The 19,207-nt window shown below is 42.9% G+C and overlaps 1 protein-coding gene across 1 annotated transcript; it reads left to right on the top strand.

Moving 5' to 3' along the window:
- Positions 1 to 4,056: 4,056 nt before the first annotated feature.
- Exosc9 (exosome component 9) lies at positions 4,057 to 19,119 on the top strand. The gene is made up of 12 exons (XM_021158643.2): positions 4,057 to 4,194; positions 4,478 to 4,572; positions 5,233 to 5,352; positions 5,471 to 5,573; positions 6,071 to 6,208; positions 6,901 to 6,983; positions 8,476 to 8,608; positions 14,610 to 14,698; positions 15,617 to 15,763; positions 16,485 to 16,666; positions 18,575 to 18,653; positions 18,786 to 19,119. The coding sequence occupies exons 1-12, from the start codon at positions 4,129 to 4,131 to the stop codon at positions 18,859 to 18,861; spliced, it is 1,311 nt and encodes a 436-aa protein (XP_021014302.1). The 5' UTR covers positions 4,057 to 4,128; the 3' UTR covers positions 18,862 to 19,119.
- The last annotated feature ends 88 nt before the right edge of the window (positions 19,120 to 19,207 follow it).

The following is a 19,207-nucleotide window of genomic DNA, read 5'->3' as shown; positions in this document are numbered from 1 at the left end:
CAAAGAGCTTGAGTCACTTTTCCAGCTGTGCCCTCTGCAGCACACATAGCTTGTCTTCCAGCCTCTGGCTACCTCTACTCCGCTGCTGCTGCTACTTTTGGTGGTACTGAGCCCCTTGCTGCAACTGGGCTGTGCTTTCGCCAATAACCTCTCATAGGCTCTCTTTCTGGTGCCAGGCCTCAACTCTGCATGACCCTTTCAGTACTAGACCTTCAACTGCCCCTGAGACCCCACATTCACCAATGGCCTCTCCAGGCCTTTCTCAGTGCCAAACTTCAGCTGATCTCCATAATCCCTTTATGCCTTCAAAGCCAGTACCACCTGGGTGACTCTTACACTTACCCAAGTTCAGCTGTCAACATGACACACAACTGTGGCTATCTCTGGGACACAGTTTCACTGGACTTTAGGAAACACTTTCCAGATTTCATCTTAGTAATGCTGGTTTCTTCTTAATCACCACTAATTTCTTAGCTATAGCTAACCAGCATCAATTGTCCTTGTTACACCCAGGTTTCCCTTCAATGGTTCTGGTCTCTTGTTAATCTTAGCCACTTCAACTGACCAGGACAACAGAATCTTAATTTGAAATTGCAAATGGCCCCGACAGAGTCCTTAAACTTACCTCTGAAACTCCACAAGCCAGGTCTCCATCTTCTGCACTGCTCTCAACGTTCTTATCTGCCAAGCTCCAAAAGAACATTCCACTGAGCTCTCAATGCTCTATGGCTCTTCTAGCATGAGTTTCCAAAGTCCTTCCACTATCTTCCAAAGTATTCGGTCAGGAATGTCACAGCAATACCCCATTATACTGATACCAACTTGACTTTTTAGTGTTTCTTATTGCTGTGATGAAACACCCATGACCAAAAAGCAAGTTGAAGAAGAAAAGGTTTATCCAACTTATACTTCCATATTGCTGTTCATTACCAAAGGAAGTCAGAATAGGAACTCAAACAGGGCAGAAACCTGGAAGTAGGAGATGATGCAGACACCATGGAGGGGGGCTGTTTCCTGGCTTACTTCCCACGGCTTGCTCAGTTTGCTCTCTTAGAGAACCCAGGCCCGTCAGTTTAGAGATGACCCCACTCACTCCATTAATAACTAATTTAAGAAAATGCCCTACAGCTAGATGTTATGGAGATGTCTTCTCAATTGAGGTTCTCTCCTTCCTGATAGCTCTAGTTTGTGTGTCAAGTTGACACGACACTAGCCAGCACACTAAAGAACTTGTCCAGAATCTTAGAAACAGTCAAAGGCAAAGGGTAATTCCAGCTCAAACAATTTAGAGTTCCTGCTTTTAATTACTTTATATTGTAACTCCCCCCCCCCAAGTGAGTGTTAATTCTCACAGCATCACCAGAGTTTCTGTGCAATAGATGAGGGGGGCTGCTTCTTCCTGGGGCACAGAGAGATGTTGAATGCTCTTAGGCACTTTGGAACTCTGAAAGGCACTATTAGGGTTATTAGTGTTCTTATAGTAAGTGTTCGTTCTAATTAAAAAAAAAAGTTATTAAAGACAGTGGGGTTGGGCAACATGACTCCCTATTCAGCAGCTGTTGGTTTCTTCCTGCTGCCTGAGTAAAAGAACTATCAGTCAGCTGTATTTCCACCCAGCACCAGCCTTCGTGACCACCCACTGACACTGAGAACACAACATACTGGTTGTCAGTCTTCTGGACTCAGCCATCGCTTTTAGGAACAGTTTGGATCAGATTTTTTTGGTATCACGAGCCTTAGTAAACTCCATGTTAGGGCATCTTAAACTTTCCCCATTCTTGCCTTCTTTTCACCTGAGAAACTTTTCTGTACCCCTAAGTATGCAAGTATGTAAAGTAGGCATGCAAATAAAACATATAATAAAGTTTGAGGGAACTTATTTATTTAGGTTCTTTGAGAGAGGGTTTCACTGTGTAGCCCTGGCTATCCTGAAACTCAGTGTGTAGACCTTTGTGGCCTCAAACTCAGAGATCTGCCTGCCTCTGCCTCCCAAGTGCTGAGATTAGAGAGTACCACCACCACCTGACTATTGTTCTTATCTTTTTTTTTTTTTTAATTTTTTTTTATTTTTCGAGACAGAGTTTCTCTGTATAGCCCTGGCTGTCCTGGAACTCACTCTGTAGACCAGGCTGGCCTCAAACTCAGAAATCCACCTGCCTCTGCCTCCCAAGTGCTGCAGAGGTGTGTGCCACCACGCCCAGCTTGTTCTCATCTTTTAACAAAAACAAGAAAACCAGCAAATAAGAAACTCATTTTCAATGATAAGAATAAAAGGAGATTTGCATACTACTAAAATGGAGGTACTTGTGTATGAGTACGTGTCTCTGTGTTTATGCATGTGTGCACTGTATTGGAGGTACTTGTGTATGAGTGCGTGTCTCTGTGTTTATGCATGTGTGCACTGTATTGGAGGTACTTGTGTATGAGTGCGTGTCTCTGTGTTTATGATGTGTGCACCGCATCCTCAGAGGCCAGGAGAGTGATTAGGATCCCACGATGCTGTAGTTAGAGTTGTGCATCACCCCATGTGACTGCTCTGTTTGGTAACTCAGATCCTCTGGAAGACCAACAGTTCTTAACTCTAAGGCACGTCTCCAGCCCATAAACCAAACATTTTAACACAGTATAATTCAAAGGTATACTGATTTAGTACACGCTGAAGAATAATGGTAGAAAAACATTAACTTCTCTGTTTTCCATAATTAAACCATTATATTTACGAGAGAAAAAACTCCAGAAAAATAGAAGATGTATGCTCAGGATCACCTAGTGAGCTGCTTGGAAGGCACCACTCTGTGCCGTCTTCTCTGGATTTGAAGCATCTGATTCAAGGAAACTTTTCTCTTTCTGTTCTGTGAACTGAGGGGGCAACGAGAAAAGCAGCTGGGGCAGCTGAGAGTGGTGATGCATACGCAACTGTGCAGCCTGGAGGCTACGCTGAGACAATGGCAAGGCCAGACAGCTGCAGCAGAGGAAGCAGCAGCTGAATAGTTCAAAAGCAGCCGGGACTGGAAGAAAGGCAGCACAGAAAAGGGACAGCTGGAGAGAACAGAGAGCGAGACCAGAAGCTACAGTCCTGACAACTGGAACGTTTCAGAGTTGTTAAATCTTTGGGGCCAAGGTCTCAGACCATGGGCCAAGAGCTGTAGCATTCATTGTTGCTGCAAATCCCAAAAACTAGGTCAACCTGGAAGCTGCTAGCTAGCCATAGCCAAGAGCTGGGGGAAATCCCTATTTCCTAAATCCATAAAAGCTGTTACAACTTTGCAGGGTCAGGTGGATCTCTGTTAGTTCCAGTGATACACAGTGAGACTCTGTAATTAAAATAAAAAATAAAAAACAATAACAAAAAAGGAGAGACAGGAGACCTGGGCACTAAAGGACCACCTACTGCTGCCTCACTCGTTGCTCAAGCTGTCAAATACCAGCTCTTGATGAACCAGGACACCGGCCAGCAGATGGAGAACACGTGTCTGTCTGTAAAAAATAAGCCTGTCGGTTTAAAATGAGATATAAGCAGTAAACGAGGTTTCAGTCAGTGACGTTACACTTCACTTGTTTTCCCGTCCTCAGGTCTCATGCGAACCACCTTAAGTCGGCTACATCCTCCCCATCCGTCCCAAGCCCTTACAAGGATTCTCCACCGATTCGCACCACCCTTCCATCTTTCTCTGACAAAAGTCAGCATCCTCTGTAGACTGTCTCTGTGGTGAAGTGCCAAGGAATCCAAATACTTAGGTTAGCCTGGAAGATGGTAGACATCCAGACCCAAGAGCTGGGGAAATCTTCGTTTCCTACCCTCAAAGCAAGAACTGTTACGACTTGTAGGGATAGGTAAGTCTCTGTTGAGTTCAGTCAGAGATAGAGTGAGATTTTGTCTCAATAAAAACTAGGAACAGGACTGCACTGCATAAGCTAATCTTCACTGCAATGCCGGGCAGGACCAACCCCGGAAATCTTCGTCGATTTGCTACACAGCCTGTCCCGGCCCCAGCGTTCCCCGATCTCTAGCCACGCCCACACCACGCCCCCGAGCCTGCGCCTGGATGACGTCGGTTTTCCGCGCCGGGAAGAAGCCGGTGTGCGGACTTGTCTCGGTGCGGTTCATCCTCTGCGTGGCCCGCCACTATGAAGGAAACGCCGCTTTCCAACTGTGAGCGCCGCTTCCTGCTCCGCGCAATTGAGGAGAAGAAGGTGCGAGGCCTGCGGTGTGGACACAGTGGCTCTGGGTGTAGACTCGGGTTGTCCGTGGATACATTGTCAGTTCGGCCTGTTGTGTGGTCGTGGTGTGGACTCGGGGGCTGCCCAGTGTGGACTCTGCCCATTCCCCAAGCCTCAGGGCAGTATTTGACCCTGACCAGTTCCTTTGAACCTCAAGCCAGCAGTATTCAGTGGCAGGGACATTGGGAACCAGGGCCACACAGACACAGTTGCCACTCATAAATATGTTAAAGCAGTAAATGGTGTTTGCTTACAGCGCCTGGACGGCAGACAGACCTATGATTACAGGAACATCAGGATCTCATTCGGAACGGATTATGGATGCTGTATTGTAGAACTGGGAAAAACAAGGTAACAGGATTCATGTTAGATAATGCAACAGGAGGTGTGAAAATCACAACATACTGACTCGGTTGTTTATAGAGCAGCTCCGAATTCCAAACGTGCTATTATTATTATTATCATTATTCTGATGAGAAATATGTTTCTTTAATGCCAGCCTTTTTTAGGTTTGTGCGCAGTTTAACTTTCAATCATTAGTGCTTTCTGTTATATGAGTATCATAGTTCCGTGTGACCATTATAAATCATGTAGGCAGCTAACATTGATCACACAGCTTATCTGCATGTCTCATTTTCTAGTGTGAGGAGTGTATCGATCATGTCATCAGTAAGCTTCAGTTTCCCTTTTATTCTCAAATGATGTAATAAGAGATTTCCTTTCTGTCATCCTTTTGTGTATACCAATATTTTTTATTTCTGCACGAAATCTACTTACCCTTAAAAAAGAAAAACCCTTTATTATTGTGTATGTGCACTATTGTGTGTGTGTAGGCAGGTTGCTGGGCCCAGTTTACTACATTCTATATGTAATTTCTGCCTCTTATGTCACATAGTGTTGTTTAGGTTTTTGTTGTTGTTTTAGATTTCGTCACCTTTTTTTTTTTTTTTTTTTTTTTTAATTGAAAAGAAAGTATGTTTAGTTGACTGCTTTGCACCTTTATTTTTGCAGAGTCCTTGGACAGGTTTCCTGTGAACTTGTTTCTCCGAAACTCAATAGGGCAACAGAAGGTATCCTGTTTTTTAACCTTGAGCTTTCTCAGATGGCTGCTCCAGCTTTTGAACCTGGCAGGTATCTATCTCATTCTTGGTTAAGTAACTCTAGCCGTGGAAGAACTTACCCTCAGTGAGATATTGTTTTCCTGCTCACAGTCGAAGTTTATCACATTCGTTCCTTCTTCTTTCCATAGGCAGTCAGATCTCTTGGTGAAGCTGAATCGACTCTTAGAAAGGTGTCTACGAAATTCAAAGTGTATAGACACTGAATCTCTCTGTGTTGTCGCTGGAGAAAAGGTGAGGAATATGTTCAAAATATCTTAACAATGAATACTGTTGACTCAGACGCAATTAAAACAGATGTAGGAGCCTGGAGACCTTGCAGAGGCTTGGGTTCAGTTGCCAGCACTCACATGGCAGTTCACGACCTCTGTAACTGTAGCTCCAGAAGCTTTAACACAGTTTTTGGGGACACCAGGCATGAGTGTGGCACATACATACACGCAAGCAAATGTGCATACATGGAAAAATAAATGTGTTTTTTTAAAAACATAATTAAGTTTCAAATGTTAGAATGCTTCCATTCATTTACATATTCTTAGTCTTTCAAATGAATCCCATAGATAAATTAACTATTAGTATTTCAAGTGTTTGTTTTAAAATTAACTGCATTTTCGCTGGATAAACTGGAAGGATTAGCTGTATACGTTAAAAAAAAAAGTGCAGTATTTCTTTACCAGTGGCCGTTGGTCATGATCAGTTGGGATTTATTTTTATATTAAATTCACTTTCAGGTTTGGCAGATCCGTGTAGACCTCCATTTATTAAATCATGATGGGAATATTATTGATGCTGCTAGCATTGCTGCAATTGTAGCCTTGTGTCACTTCCGAAGACCTGATGTCTCTGTCCAAGGAGAGGAAGTAACACTGGTAAGCTTCCAGGGCTCCGATCAGAATCGCTCCTGTGAGCGAATCCTCCGTGTGCTGACAGGAGACATGGCAGATAGCATTTAGGTTTCTTCTAGTTTTTGTTCACAAGACAAAAACTGCAAATGGTCAGAAATGCCCTAGAAGTTTCAAGTTCTCTCACAGAATTGCCTGTCAATAATAGCGTGACCCAGCTTGGTCTCCTGTAATAGAATTGTGACTCTTTCTTTGGACTGACTACTAGAGGAAAGGGTTGGTCTCTGTGTAGGTCAGCATGAGAGGCCTGTGGTACCTGAGACGGACTGAGGCTGCCGGATTTTCATGTTTCTTCAGGCCCTTTGTTCATGAGAACTGCCTGGAGGCTTGCTAACAGCACTCCTAGGCTCTGCTTAGGGAGGAGGAGAGAGGCAGGACCACAGAATTTACATGGCTAATTTACATGGGCATCAAGAACTTCTAGGTAGCACTGCACATATACCTTCCTAAAAACGCCACTGGACTGAAGCTCTGGGAGAGATTAGACGTGAGATCGATGTTTTATCATCATAAAAATTAAGTAGGAACACAATTGTCAGAGTCACATAGGTAACTATAAAAGACATTGTTTAGCTACTCACTGTTAAGAATTTATATCTTAGTGTTTTGTATTTTTCTCATTTGCTAACTTTAAGACTTTGGCCTTTCTTCTGAAACAGTATACCCCTGAAGAGCGTGATCCTGTGCCATTGAGCATCCACCATATGCCCATTTGTGTCAGTTTTGCTTTCTTTCAGCAAGGGTAAGTGTTACCTTGCCATGGGTTGAAAATGTAAGTATACCTAGCAATTGGATGGGTCCTGCAGCTCAGTTCTGTATCTCTGAGTAGTTGACTATGAACTTCCCAAGTGCTGGGATTACAGACATGTGCCACTGTGCCTGGTCATATAGTGCTGGAGACTGGACTCTGGGCTTTGTGTATGGTGTGTAACACTCTGCCAGCTGAGCTATGTCAGCTCCAAGCTAAGAACTGTATTACTCTGTTCAGTTACGCATAAACCTGCTGCCCTTAATACTAGACCATCTACTGGTTTCTTCCTGTCTCTGTAAAGGTTTTCTTTTTTTTTTTTTTTTTTTTTTTTTTAAGATTTATTTATTTATTATATGTAAGTACACTGTAGCTGTCTTCAGACACTCCAGAAGAGGGTGCCAGATCTCGTTGCGGATGGTTGTGAGCCACCATGTGGTTGCTGGGATTTGAACTCTGGACCTTCGGAAGAGCAGTCGGGTGCTCTTACCCACTGAGCCATCTCACCAGCCCAGGTTTTCTTAATAGAACTGGCAAATTCAGCTGTTACGAATGTACCTCCATCGTTTCTCTGCTCACAGCATACTTAGAAAGTAAGACTTTGAAGTGGCATGGTAGCATCTACCCTTCCCTGAGCTAGAGAAAGGCCTTGAGGATATGTGAGCTCTATTGAGATTGCAAATGGGGTAAGGGTTACTGTGGACTAATAGAACATTGGCAGTGGGAGGCATGTTATGCGCAGTAGTTTGATGAGCCCATTGCAAGGGGAAATGGTTGGCAAACCAGAAAACTTGCTTCCTTCAACTGTCTAGCCTTTTCTTCACAATTCCTGTTAAACGCTCACAGTATGAACTGGAGAGGCTTATACATCCATGTAATGTACTTCTAAGTGAAACATGATTCTTGGATCTTCAGGAAAGGAGAGACTCCCATGCATAAGAACTAGAGAAAAGATTTCAGCTGTTAGGCACTGAACCATGGTAGGTGGTTCTCTATCAGGAAAAGGACACTGCAGAGGCAGGCAGACTCTAGAACTTAGAGGGCAGGACCTCAGGGCCACTTTAAAATGAACCAAACTAGTGTTATCTAAGTCTTTATCTGAACTTAATGTGACTTCATTGTAATGGCCAGAGAGACATAGATTTCATGTAACGAAGTTACTGAGTTGAAGTGACTCAAATCCTTCAGTATTGACTTTGAATGCTAATTAAAAAATAAGACATGGGGCTGGAGAGATGGCTCAGTAGTTAAGAACACTGACTTCTATCCCAAAGGTCCTGAGTTCAAATCCCAGCAACCATATGGTGGCTCACAACCATCTGTAATGAGATCCTACACCCTCTTATGGAGTGTTTGAAGGCAGCTACATTGTACTTATATATAATAATTAAATAATTTTTAATAATTTAAGAAAAAGACAAACCCATTCTCCTAGAAACAGAACTCAGCTTCAGATATGTTAAGGACCATTTAACATTTGTTTCAGAACATACTTATTGGTAGACCCCAATGAACGTGAAGAACGAGTAATGGATGGCTTGCTGGTGATTGCCATGAATAAGCATCGAGAGATTTGTACTATTCAGTCTAGTGGTGGGATAATGCTGCTTAAAGACCAGGTGAGTGCTTTGACTCCTTTCCCTGTAAGGCCGCTCTTTTTAGAACTTTTATTGTTATTTTGTTTTTTAAAATTATCTTTTTAAAGTACATTTTATTTATTTATTCATTTTTTAAAATTCATTTTATGTCCTGATCACAGCCCCTTCCCTTCTCTCCTCCCACCCACAAATCCCTCCTCCCATTGCTTCCTCACTTTCTCCCTAGGGAAGGGGAGCCCCTGTTGGTATCCAGTGCTAGCAGGACTAGGCACATCCTCTCCCACTGAGACAAAACCAGGCATCCAAGTCAGGGCAGCACACCCAATGGCAGAGAACAGACCGAGACAGCCCCCATGCCACTTGTTAGGGGAACCACATGAACAATAAGCTGCACATTTGCTACAAATGTGTAGGGGCTTAGGTCCAGCCCCTGCATGTTCCTTGGTGTCTGTCTTAGTCAGGGTTTCTATTCCTGCACAAACATCATGACCAAGAAGCAAGTTGGGGAGGAAAGGGTTTATTTGGCTTACACTTCCATGCTGCTGTTCATCACCAAAGGAAGTCAGGACTGGAACTCAGACAGGTCAGGGAGCAGGAGCTGTTACAGAGGCCATGGAGGGATGTTCTTTACTGGCTTGCCTCCCCTGGCTTGCTCAGCCTACTCTCTTATAGAACCCAAGACTACCAGCCCAGGGATGGTCCTACCCACAAGGGGCCTTTCCCCCTTGATCACTAATTGAGAAAATGCCTTACAGTTGGATCTCATGGAGGCATTTCCTTAACTGAAGCTCCTTTCTCTGTGATAACTCCAGCTGTGTCAAGTTGACACAAAAATAGCCAGTACAATTGACCCCTTGTCAACTTGACACACAAATACATCACTAGTAAGCCTCAACCCTTACATTCTTTTTCATCCCCAAGATCTAAATAACTTTAAAAGTCCCACAGTCTTTACATATTCTTAAGATTTCAATCTCTTTAAAATATCCATCTCTTTTAAAATCCAAAGTCTTTTTACAATTTAAAGTCTCTTAACTGTGGGCTCCACTAAAACAGTTTCTTCCTTCAAGAGGGAAAATATCAGGGCACAGTCACAAAGCAAAAATCAATCTCCAACCTTCCAATGTCTGGGATCCAGCTCACGATCTTCTGGGCTCCTCCAAGGGCTTGGGTCACTTCTCCAGCCATGCCCTTTGTAGCACACTTGTCGTCCTCTGGGCTCCAGATGCCTGTACTCCACTGCTGCTGCTGCTCTTGGTGGTCATCTCATGGTACTGGCATCTCCAAAACACTGCATGACCCCTTCAGTCCTGGGCCTTCAATTACAACTGGGGCTGCACCTTCACCAATGGCCTTCCATGGCCTCTCACAGTGCCGAGCCTGAGATGCTGTGTGACCCCTTCATGCCTTCAAAACCAGTACCACCTGGGTGACCCTTACACATAACCAAGTCCCACTGCAGAAGGAGTACAACCTTGCCTATCTCTGGAACACAGCCTCTTTGTGCTTTCAGAAAACACTTCCCAGAAGATGTCACCTCAACGATGCTGGTCTCTTCTTAATCACCGCTAATTTCTTAGCTCCAGCTAACCAGCATCAATAATCCCAGTAATGCAAAGTTTTTGCTTTAGTAGTTCTGGTATCTTGTTAATCACAGCTGATTCTTCAGCCCCAGCTAACCAGAACTACAAAATCTTCACAATAAAAACAGCAATGGCCCTGAAGTGAGTCTTTAATTTTCCCTCTGAAATTTCACAAACCAGGCCTCCATCTTCTGCACTGTTCTCAGCATTATCTTCCAAGCTCCTACACAACATCTGACAGAGCTTTTAACGAATGGATCTTCAAGCCCAAATTTCCAAAGTCCTTCCACAGTCCTCCCCAAAACATGGTCAGGTTGTCACAGGAATACCCCACTCCTGGTACCAATTTGTCTTAGTCAGGGTTTCTATTCCTGCACAAACATCATGACCAAGAAGCAAGTTGGGGAGGAAAGGGTTTATTCGGCTTACACTTCCATGCTGCTGTTCATCACCAAAGGAAGTCAGGACTGGAACTCAGACAGGTCAGGGAGCAGGAGCTGTTACAGAGGCCATGGAGGGATGTTCTTTACTGGCTTGCCTCCCCTGGCTTGCTCAGCCTACTCTCTTATAGAACCCAAGACTACCAGCCCAGGGATGGTCCTACCCACAAGGGGCCTTTCCCCCTTGATCACTAATTGAGAAAATGCCTTACAGTTGGATCTCATGGAGGCATTTCCTTAACTGAAGCTCCTTTCTCTGTGATAACTCCAGCTGTGTCAAGTTGACACAAAAATAGCCAGTACAGTATCTTAGGGTTTTACTGCTGTGAGTAGACACAGTGACCAAGGCAAGTCTTATAAGGGACAACATTTAATTGGGGCTGGCTTACAGATTTAGATATCCAGTCCATTATCATCAAGGTGGGAACATGGCAGCATCTGGGCAGGCAAGGTACATAAGAAGCTGAGAATTCTACATCTTCATCTGAAGCGTGCTAGTGGAAAACTGACTTCTAGGGAGCTAAAATGAGGGTCTTAAGCCTATGCCCACAGGGATACACCTTCTGCAGCAAGGCCACACCTCCTGATAGTGCCACTCTCTGGGCCAAGTATATACAAACCATCACATTCCACTTCCTGGCTCCTATAGGCTTGTTCAAACACATGTCTGTGGGGGCAATATCTAGCCATAACATAATAAAAATGGTACATTTAATCCAACTTTCAAAGTCCCCATAGTCTATAGCAGTCTCAACAATGTTAAAAGTCCAAAGTTCAAAGTCTCTTCTGAGATTCATCCAATCACTCAACTATAATCCCCAAAGCAAGACAGGAAAGCAGCTGGGTAAACTACAAACTCTGCATCTCGGCTGATATCAAAACTGGCTTCAGTTCTCAACTTCATTTTCATCTTTTGTTGACTGCAACAAACTTCTTTTCCTGGAATGGTTCCACTCCGTTAGCAGCTTTCCTTGGCAGATACCCTAAGGCTCTGGCATCTTGAAAATCCGTGGGGTCTCCAAGGCAACTTCAATGTTACCTTGGAGTAATGTTCTTGTTTCAATGTCTAGGATCTACACATGATCTTCTGGGCTCCTCCAATGGGCTGGTGTCACTTTTCCAGCTCTGCCCTCTGTAGCTTTCTAAGCTCAGGTTGATCTACTCCACTGCCATTGCTGTTCTTGGTGATCATCCCATGGTACTGGCATCTCCAGTACACCGTGGTCTTCTGCTGCAACTACACTTCACCAATAGCCTCTCATTGGCTCTGTTCATGGTGCCAGGCCTCAAATCCTTTGCATGATCCCTTCAGTCCTGGGCCATCAACTGCAACTGAGGCTGCACCTTCACCAATGACCTTCCATGACCAGTCACAGTACCAAGCCTCAGCTGCTCTTCATGACCCCTTCATATCTTCAAAACTAGTACCACCTGGGTGACTCTCACACATCGCTAAGTCCTGCTGCAGTACAAGGTACAACCTAGGCTATCTCTGGAACACAGCTTCTTTGTGCTGTCAGAAAACGATTCCCAGAAGATTTCACCTCAGTGATGCTGGCCTCTTCTTAATCACTGCTAATTTCTTAGTTCCAGCTAACCAGCATCAGTTGTCCCAGTAGTCCCTTTTATGGCCAAAGCTGCTGAGTTGTGCTGGGGCTGGAACATGCCCCTTGTTCTATTACAGTCTTACCAGCTTTTTGTTTTCCAAATCCTTCCTTGTCTGTCCTGGATCTTGCTCTGTAGATTGACCTTGAGCTCTGAGGTCTGCATGCCTGTCTCATGGGATTAAAGGTGTATACCACCACACTTGGACTTAAGCTCTTCTTCACTTAGAGCCTGTTCTATCACAGGCTGGCCTTGACCTCAGAGGTCTACAAGGCTTTGTCTCCTGGAATTAAAGGTGTGTACCACCATACCTGTATCTAAATTTATCTGGGTAGGATCTTGTCCCAAAGTTCCTTAATCTCTCATCTCCGAAAACATAGGATTCAGTTCCATTTCACTTCCTGGTACACCTTTAATACTTGAACCACATGTTTTATATTATTCCTTTCTAAGCTTTCTGTGCTTTTTAAAATGCTTGTTGTGAGACTTAACAAACAACAAAGTCTCTGTTGGGCTTTTTTGAGACTTCCCTTGTCAATTCAGTTAATATAGATTTCTTTATCTTAGCCTCAGGTAGACTCTTTATACAAGGGCAGAAAGCAGCCACATTTTTCACCAAAACACCACAAAAACAGTCTCTAAACCACATACTGAAATTCCTCTCCTCTGAAACCTTTTGGGCCAGGTCTGCACGGTTCAAATCACTCACAGCAGCAAAGTTTTCCATATTCCTAGTAGGATGGCTCATTAAGCCCTACTTAAAGCATTCCACAGCTTTCCAAATCCAAAGTCCCCAAATTTACATTCTTCCAAACAAAAGCATGGTCAGGCCTATCACAGCAATATCCTGGTCCCTGGTACCAACTTCTGTCTTAGTTAGGGTTTTATTGCTATGAGCAGACATTTAATTGGGGCTGGCTTACAGGTTCAGAGGTTCAGTCCATTATCATCAAGGTGGGCACATGGCAGCATCTGGGCAGGCATGGTGCAGGCACAGCTGAGGGTTCTACATCTTCATCTGGAGGCTGCTAGTGGAAGACTGACTTTTAGCCCACACCCACAGTGACACGCCTACTCCAACAAGGCCACACCTTCTAGTGCCACTCCCTGGGCAGAACATATACAAACCACCCCATCTGATTAATGGCCCAGGCTCTGTGAGCCCCCATGGTCCCAGGTTAGTTGACTCTGGCTTTTCCTGTGGTGTCCTTTGCCTTCCACCTTGCTTGCTTCTATTCACCACTTTTCCACAGGTCTCTCCGGACTCTGCCTGATGTTTGGCAGTGGGTCTGCTGCTGGATGAAGCCTCTCAGGAGACAGGATGTGCTAGGTTCCTGTCTGCTAAAAGCATCTTTTAACCAAAGCCACAAGGGTACCTTAGATGACTATGTCTAGTTATGTTAGCATCTGCCTTCGGTACCGTCACTACATGGCCATGTAATGTCAAAGTGGCCGTGAGGTATCCTTTCTTCCTTGCCTCTCCCTGTATTTGTCCTTTAGAACAGTGGTTTCCAACCTTCTTAATGTTGCCACTCCTTAAAACAGTCCCTCATATTGTGGTGACCCCGACCATAAAATTATTTCATTGCTACTTCATAACTGATTTTGTTGTTGTTATAAATTGTAATGTAAATATCTGATATGCAGGATACCTGATATGTCACACACAAACACACACACACACACACACACACACACACCCCAGAGTAGTTGCAACTCCCAGGTTTAGAACTGCTGTTCTAGGGTCTGGCAAGGGAACCCAGGCAAGTGAACAAAGATTCATATTACTATTTTTAAGCATTAAATGTAGAAATTAAGAGAAAAATAAATTTTACTTTTTGAATTTGGATAAAACCAGCAGTAGTACTCAAATCCAGCCACATATCAGGATCACATGGAGGATATTAGAAAATAGAGCGCCATGTAACGTCTATTATAAATATTAAATGCTAGGGAGAGGTGTTAAGTCATATTGTAACTGAAGTTTATAACTTTTGGACAAATGATTTGACTCTGGGTGTCATCGTATCTGTATATTAGGAAATTATGTTATTGCTGGCACCATAGAAGCAACTGAAGTGTTTGTGTGTAAGGCTGTAGGTACCAAGTGCTCAGCGAGTGTCCTTTCCACATTGTCACCAGCACCATTGGTATAGGATTGCAACCATTGATTCCTGTGGATTATTGTCACAGAAAGGAAGTCTGTATTCCTGAGCACATTTTATCTGTGATCTCTGTAATTTATACATATTGTCTTGTATTTACTGCGCCTTAATTTGGTATTTGGAAAAGAAATGCTTAAACATTAAAGGTAGAAAATTGATGTCATGGTTTTGGGTTCATTAAAAAAAGCTGTTCTATTTGTTGTCTGTAACATCCTGTATTTGTAAACAGGTTTTCAGATGCAGTAAAATAGCTGGTGTGAAAGTAGCAGAAATCACAGAGCTAATACAGAAAGCTTTGGAAAATGACCAGAGAGTCAGGTAAGTATCATTTTTCAAAATTATATGCTCTTTAAATTCTTGTTTTATGAGATTTTCTCATGCAAGGGCAGCCATATGATTTCATGCTTGCTCTTTAGTTAATCTCAGTTGTACATACTTGTGTTTGGTTGAGACTTTATTCTGAAAAGTTACAGAAGTGTCTTCTTTAAAAGTTAATATGTTCTTATGAAAGAAGAATCTAATAAATTAATAGAACAAACATGCTGGTTTGCCACTCAACTTCCTGTTACTTTAAGCAACTTCATGTTCTTGTTCTGTGGGAGCTGTGCCTTCCAGCTGACTTGAGAACTGGAGAATATACTTCAAGTACCTCACGCATGTGCAGCCGAGTTTCAAAAAATTGTTATGATGACTTTTATGTCTTGATTACTGCGGTAGTATTCTAGTTTGATTACTATTGCTGTGATAAAACACTGACCAGAAGCAACATAGGGGAGGAAAAGATGTATTTGGCTTACGTTTCCAGTTCCCAGTCTGCTGGTGGTGAGGGACCTGGAGTTAGGCTTCCTCACTACCCATGTAGCATTCTCTCTTAGTCAGGGAACTCACCCAGAGCCAAGGAGCTACAGCAGATCCAGAGGAATGCTGATGTCGGCTCCCAGGCCCATGCTTAGCTACGTTTCTTAAGACAGCCCAGGACCACCTGTCCAGGGAATGGTGCCCCTCACAGTGGGTGAGCCCTCTTCTGTAATTAACAGTTAGGATGCTCCCTCACTGATAGTTTTTGGTCTGGTCAAGGCCTCCCTTCTCAAGTGACTCTAGGCTGTGTCAAGTTGAGTTAAAGCTATCAATGTCTAGTAAGGAAGCAAGTCTAGTTACCTACCAAGGACGAAATAATTCGTTTTTTCTTTCGTCTTCTTATCTTCAAAACAACCACTACCAAAAACCCATCTACAGGAAAGAAGGTGGAAAATTTGGCTTTGCAGAGTCTATAGCAAACCAGAGAATCACAGCGTTTAAAATGGAGAAGGCCCCTATTGATACCTCCAACATAGAGGAGAAAGCAGAGGAGATTATCGCTGAGGCTGAACCTCCCCCACAAATGTAAGTGTATCTCTGTTGGCTGCTTTGTACAGTAATAAGATGCATAATTGTTTTGTTTTGGGTTTTTTCTAAGGCTAGAGTGTACATATTGATGTTTGTTTTGGGGAACCTCATACTATAAGAGAAAAATATGCCAAACTGAGTTGATAATGTAACATCTAGCTTCTCTTCCCTATCTCTAAAAATCGTCCATTTTTCTATTTTAAGAACCAACTAGCCGGGCGTGGTGGCACACGCCTTTAATCCCAGCACTTGGGAGGCAGAGGCAGGCGGATTTCTGAGTTCGAGGCCAGCCTGGTCTACAAAGTGAGTTCCAGGACAGCCAGGGCTATACAGAGAAACCCTGTCTCGAAAAAAACAAAACAAAACAAAAGCAACAACTAAGAGCTGGGGGATGTAGCTCACTGGTGCTGCACTTTTCTAGCTGTTTATGGCCCTAGGTTCCATTCCACCACTGTAAGAAAATGCAAACAAAAGCCAGCGTTCATTTCCCTCTGAGAAATGGCACTTCAGTGCTAATGACAATGACATGGCCAAGTTCTTTATGCATTGGCGTATAATCTTGAGATCATGTGCACTCATGTTATTTAGCAGCCCATAATATATTAATTCCTAAGAATTTATGGAACTCATGAAACAGTCTTTCAGGAAATTTGATTTCTTCTTGGTAGCTCGTTAAATAACAGTGTTGTGGATATTCAGTTTTCTTAACTTGTTAAAGTGTTTCTCAACCTGTGCTGTGGACTCCTGGAACTGCCCAGATTGGAGACGGAATAGAAAACTCCTGGGGTGACCTTGAAGATTCTGAGAAGGAAGAGGAGGAAGAAGGTGGCATTGATGAAGCTGTCATTCTTGATGATACAAAGATGGACACTGGAGAAGTTTCTGATATTGGGAGTCAAGGTAGGTGATGCTTTTAATGTGTAGAGACAGCTACAATTGAGATAAACGATAGACAAAGTTTTGTATGGAGATTATAGATCATACATAGGGATATTTCTTGTTTTGGAAGGCTAAGTATTTTAGCATTTAAACTAAATTTTAATTAAACGATTGAATAGAAATATTAATACCAGTTCTAAAAGAATGTTTTTATTTTTGTAAACTGGTGGTATGCTTTGGCATACTAGTGATACTTTGAACAATTTTTTAAAATTACATGTAGCCAGGTGTGGTGGTATACACCTTTAATCCCAGCACTGTGGAGGCATAGGCAGGAACATTTCTACATAGGGAGTTTCAGGCAGCAGGATTAGAGATCCTGTCTCAAAAACAAACAAAAATATATCCATGGGCATTTAAAGATTTTTCTTAAAGATTTCTTTCCTGCCAACAGCCTTGTTTAGTTTGAATCAGATATAAAAAAGCTCATGACATAAGCTAGAGAGGTGGTTCAGCTCTGGAGACACTTGGAGCTCAATCACAATAATCAGAGTTTGGATCCAGTACTCTCCATAATTCTAGCTCCAAGGAAACTGACACCATCTTCTGGCCTCTGTGGATGCCAGCACACATAGAGATACTGCACAGTAGTATTTTCTGTGGTAAGAAATTATGTACATTGGCTAGGGGCAGCAGCTTCACCTATTGAACAATTCTGTTTTAATTTATTATACCTAAGTACACGTAACTGACTTCAGACACACAGAAGAGGGCGTCAGATCTCTTACGAGTGGTTGTCGGCCACCCTGTGGCTGGTGGGATTTGAACTCAGGACCTCCAGAAGAGCAGTCAGTACTCTTCTCAGTTCTGAGCCATCTCACCAGCCTACTATTGAACATTTTAAGTGTGGCTTATCTGAGTTAGTATGGCCACATTGGTATATGGGAAACTTTAGAAGCCCCCAGAAAGGTCTTATGTATATGTATGTGCTCGAGTATGCCAGGGCTTGCATAGGGGAGTTCAGAGGAACTTGCTGGAGTCCCAGGAAGTTGTGAGTAGCCCAATATGGATGCCAGGAACCCAACTCTGGTTCTTTTGTAGGTGCATGCTTTTAAAGACTTCTCACTGAATGTGAGTGCCTTGAAGGCTAGAGCCAGGCATCAAATCTGGAGTTGCAGGCAATTGTGAGCTGCCCCCATGAGTGCTATTCCCTGACCTCATAGCAGTATGCACTCTGTTAACAGAAGGGAATTGCTACTTACAGCCTTTGGTGGTATTGTTTTGGCAGGGGAACAATGTTGGTTTAACCAGGTAAATGAAAGATCCTAATTAATTAGGACTACCAAGTGCTGCATAGAATCATCCAGTTGGTTTAATCATCAGTAATGCTGTTTCTTCTCACTATTATGGTGCTAGTATCTTTGCACATGTATTTCTCTTTTCATAGAGGCTGTTTGTGGTTTTAAGAACCCTGAGCAATGAAAGTGGGCCTAAAATAAGTAGGATGGTGAAGAAGGTAGAGCTTTCCTAAAACATGTGAACAAATAAAGATGAGACAACACACAGCCCACCAAATGGGTAAAGGGTTAATTTGCATACTTTATTTACACACATATATAATTACTGTTCAAGAGAAAAATGGGCAAACAAAGCAGTTTTCTACATTTTTCATGGGCAGCCCTGGTAGCAAGAATTAAGAGCATCCTGGCCTACATGTCCACTGGGGAAAAAGGAAAGAAAACGTTTATAGAAAACATCAATTTTTACAAATTTTCAGAGCTGCAAGGAGCTACTTAGAACAGGGTAAGATTTGGAAAGAGTGTCAGCCTCCAGGCAGTAGAGCTTGGGAGCTCCCTTAGCATGGAGATGGGAGCATTAGGACCACTGATGTGCTTAAGTAGTAAACTCCTTCTTTGGAATTCTCCAAAGGCGCCCCTATAGTGCTATCAGATAGTGAAGAAGAAGAAATGATCATTTTGGAGCCAGAGAAGAACCCAAAGAAAATAAGGTAACACATTTCTGGCCTCTTTCAAATATACATTAAAAGCTGGTTCTATAAAATGGGGCACCTTTCAGAGTCCCAGTGACCCAATCCAGGACAGATGGGATACAGTGAACTGTTTTATTACTTCATTCACAGAGCTCAGACCAGTACAAATCAGAAGGCACCAAGTAAAGGCCAAGGGAAAAGGAAAAAGAAGAGAACTGCTAACTAAGCTAAAGTGGTGGATCTGTGTGTGTGTGTGTATATATATATATATATATACACATATATATACACACACATACACTACTCAGTGCTAACAGCTCTGGATATTTCTTATAAGCTGAACTTCTTGATACATTGTTTTGTCCTTAACATTACGCTTTGAATAAACTTTCTGGAAAAGTTTTCTGTTGCACAAGCTTCCCAACTCATGTAAGACCTTATTTGTAAAAGTTGATAAATAAAATATCTCCATAAACTACTGTAACATGTGAGAGCCTAATGAGTTCTGCTACATTGAAAAGAGATTTGTCTACTTTTGGTTATTATGCTTGGAATAATCAATGCCAGAATTT

Source organism: Mus caroli, unplaced genomic scaffold (genome assembly GCF_978045245.1).
Source record: "Mus caroli unplaced genomic scaffold, Mus_caroli_1 scaffold_3, whole genome shotgun sequence".
Lineage (NCBI taxonomy): Eukaryota > Metazoa > Chordata > Mammalia > Rodentia > Muridae > Mus > Mus caroli.
Note: the sequence above shows the minus strand (reverse complement) of the source record. Positions and strands in the feature narration are given on the sequence as shown.

Bases quoted from the DNA above. Each gene is read 5' to 3' on its own strand.
- Exosc9 (XM_021158643.2), top strand. From the start codon at position 4,129: ATGAAGGAAACGCCGCTTTCCAACTGTGAGCGCCGCTTCCTGCTCCGC. The intron at 8,609-14,609 runs GTGAGTGCTTTG...ATTTGTAAACAG, and splicing joins TAATGCTGCTTAAAGACCAG to GTTTTCAGATGCAGTAAAAT. The intron at 15,764-16,484 runs GTAAGTGTATCT...AACTTGTTAAAG, and splicing joins GCTGAACCTCCCCCACAAAT to TGTTTCTCAACCTGTGCTGT.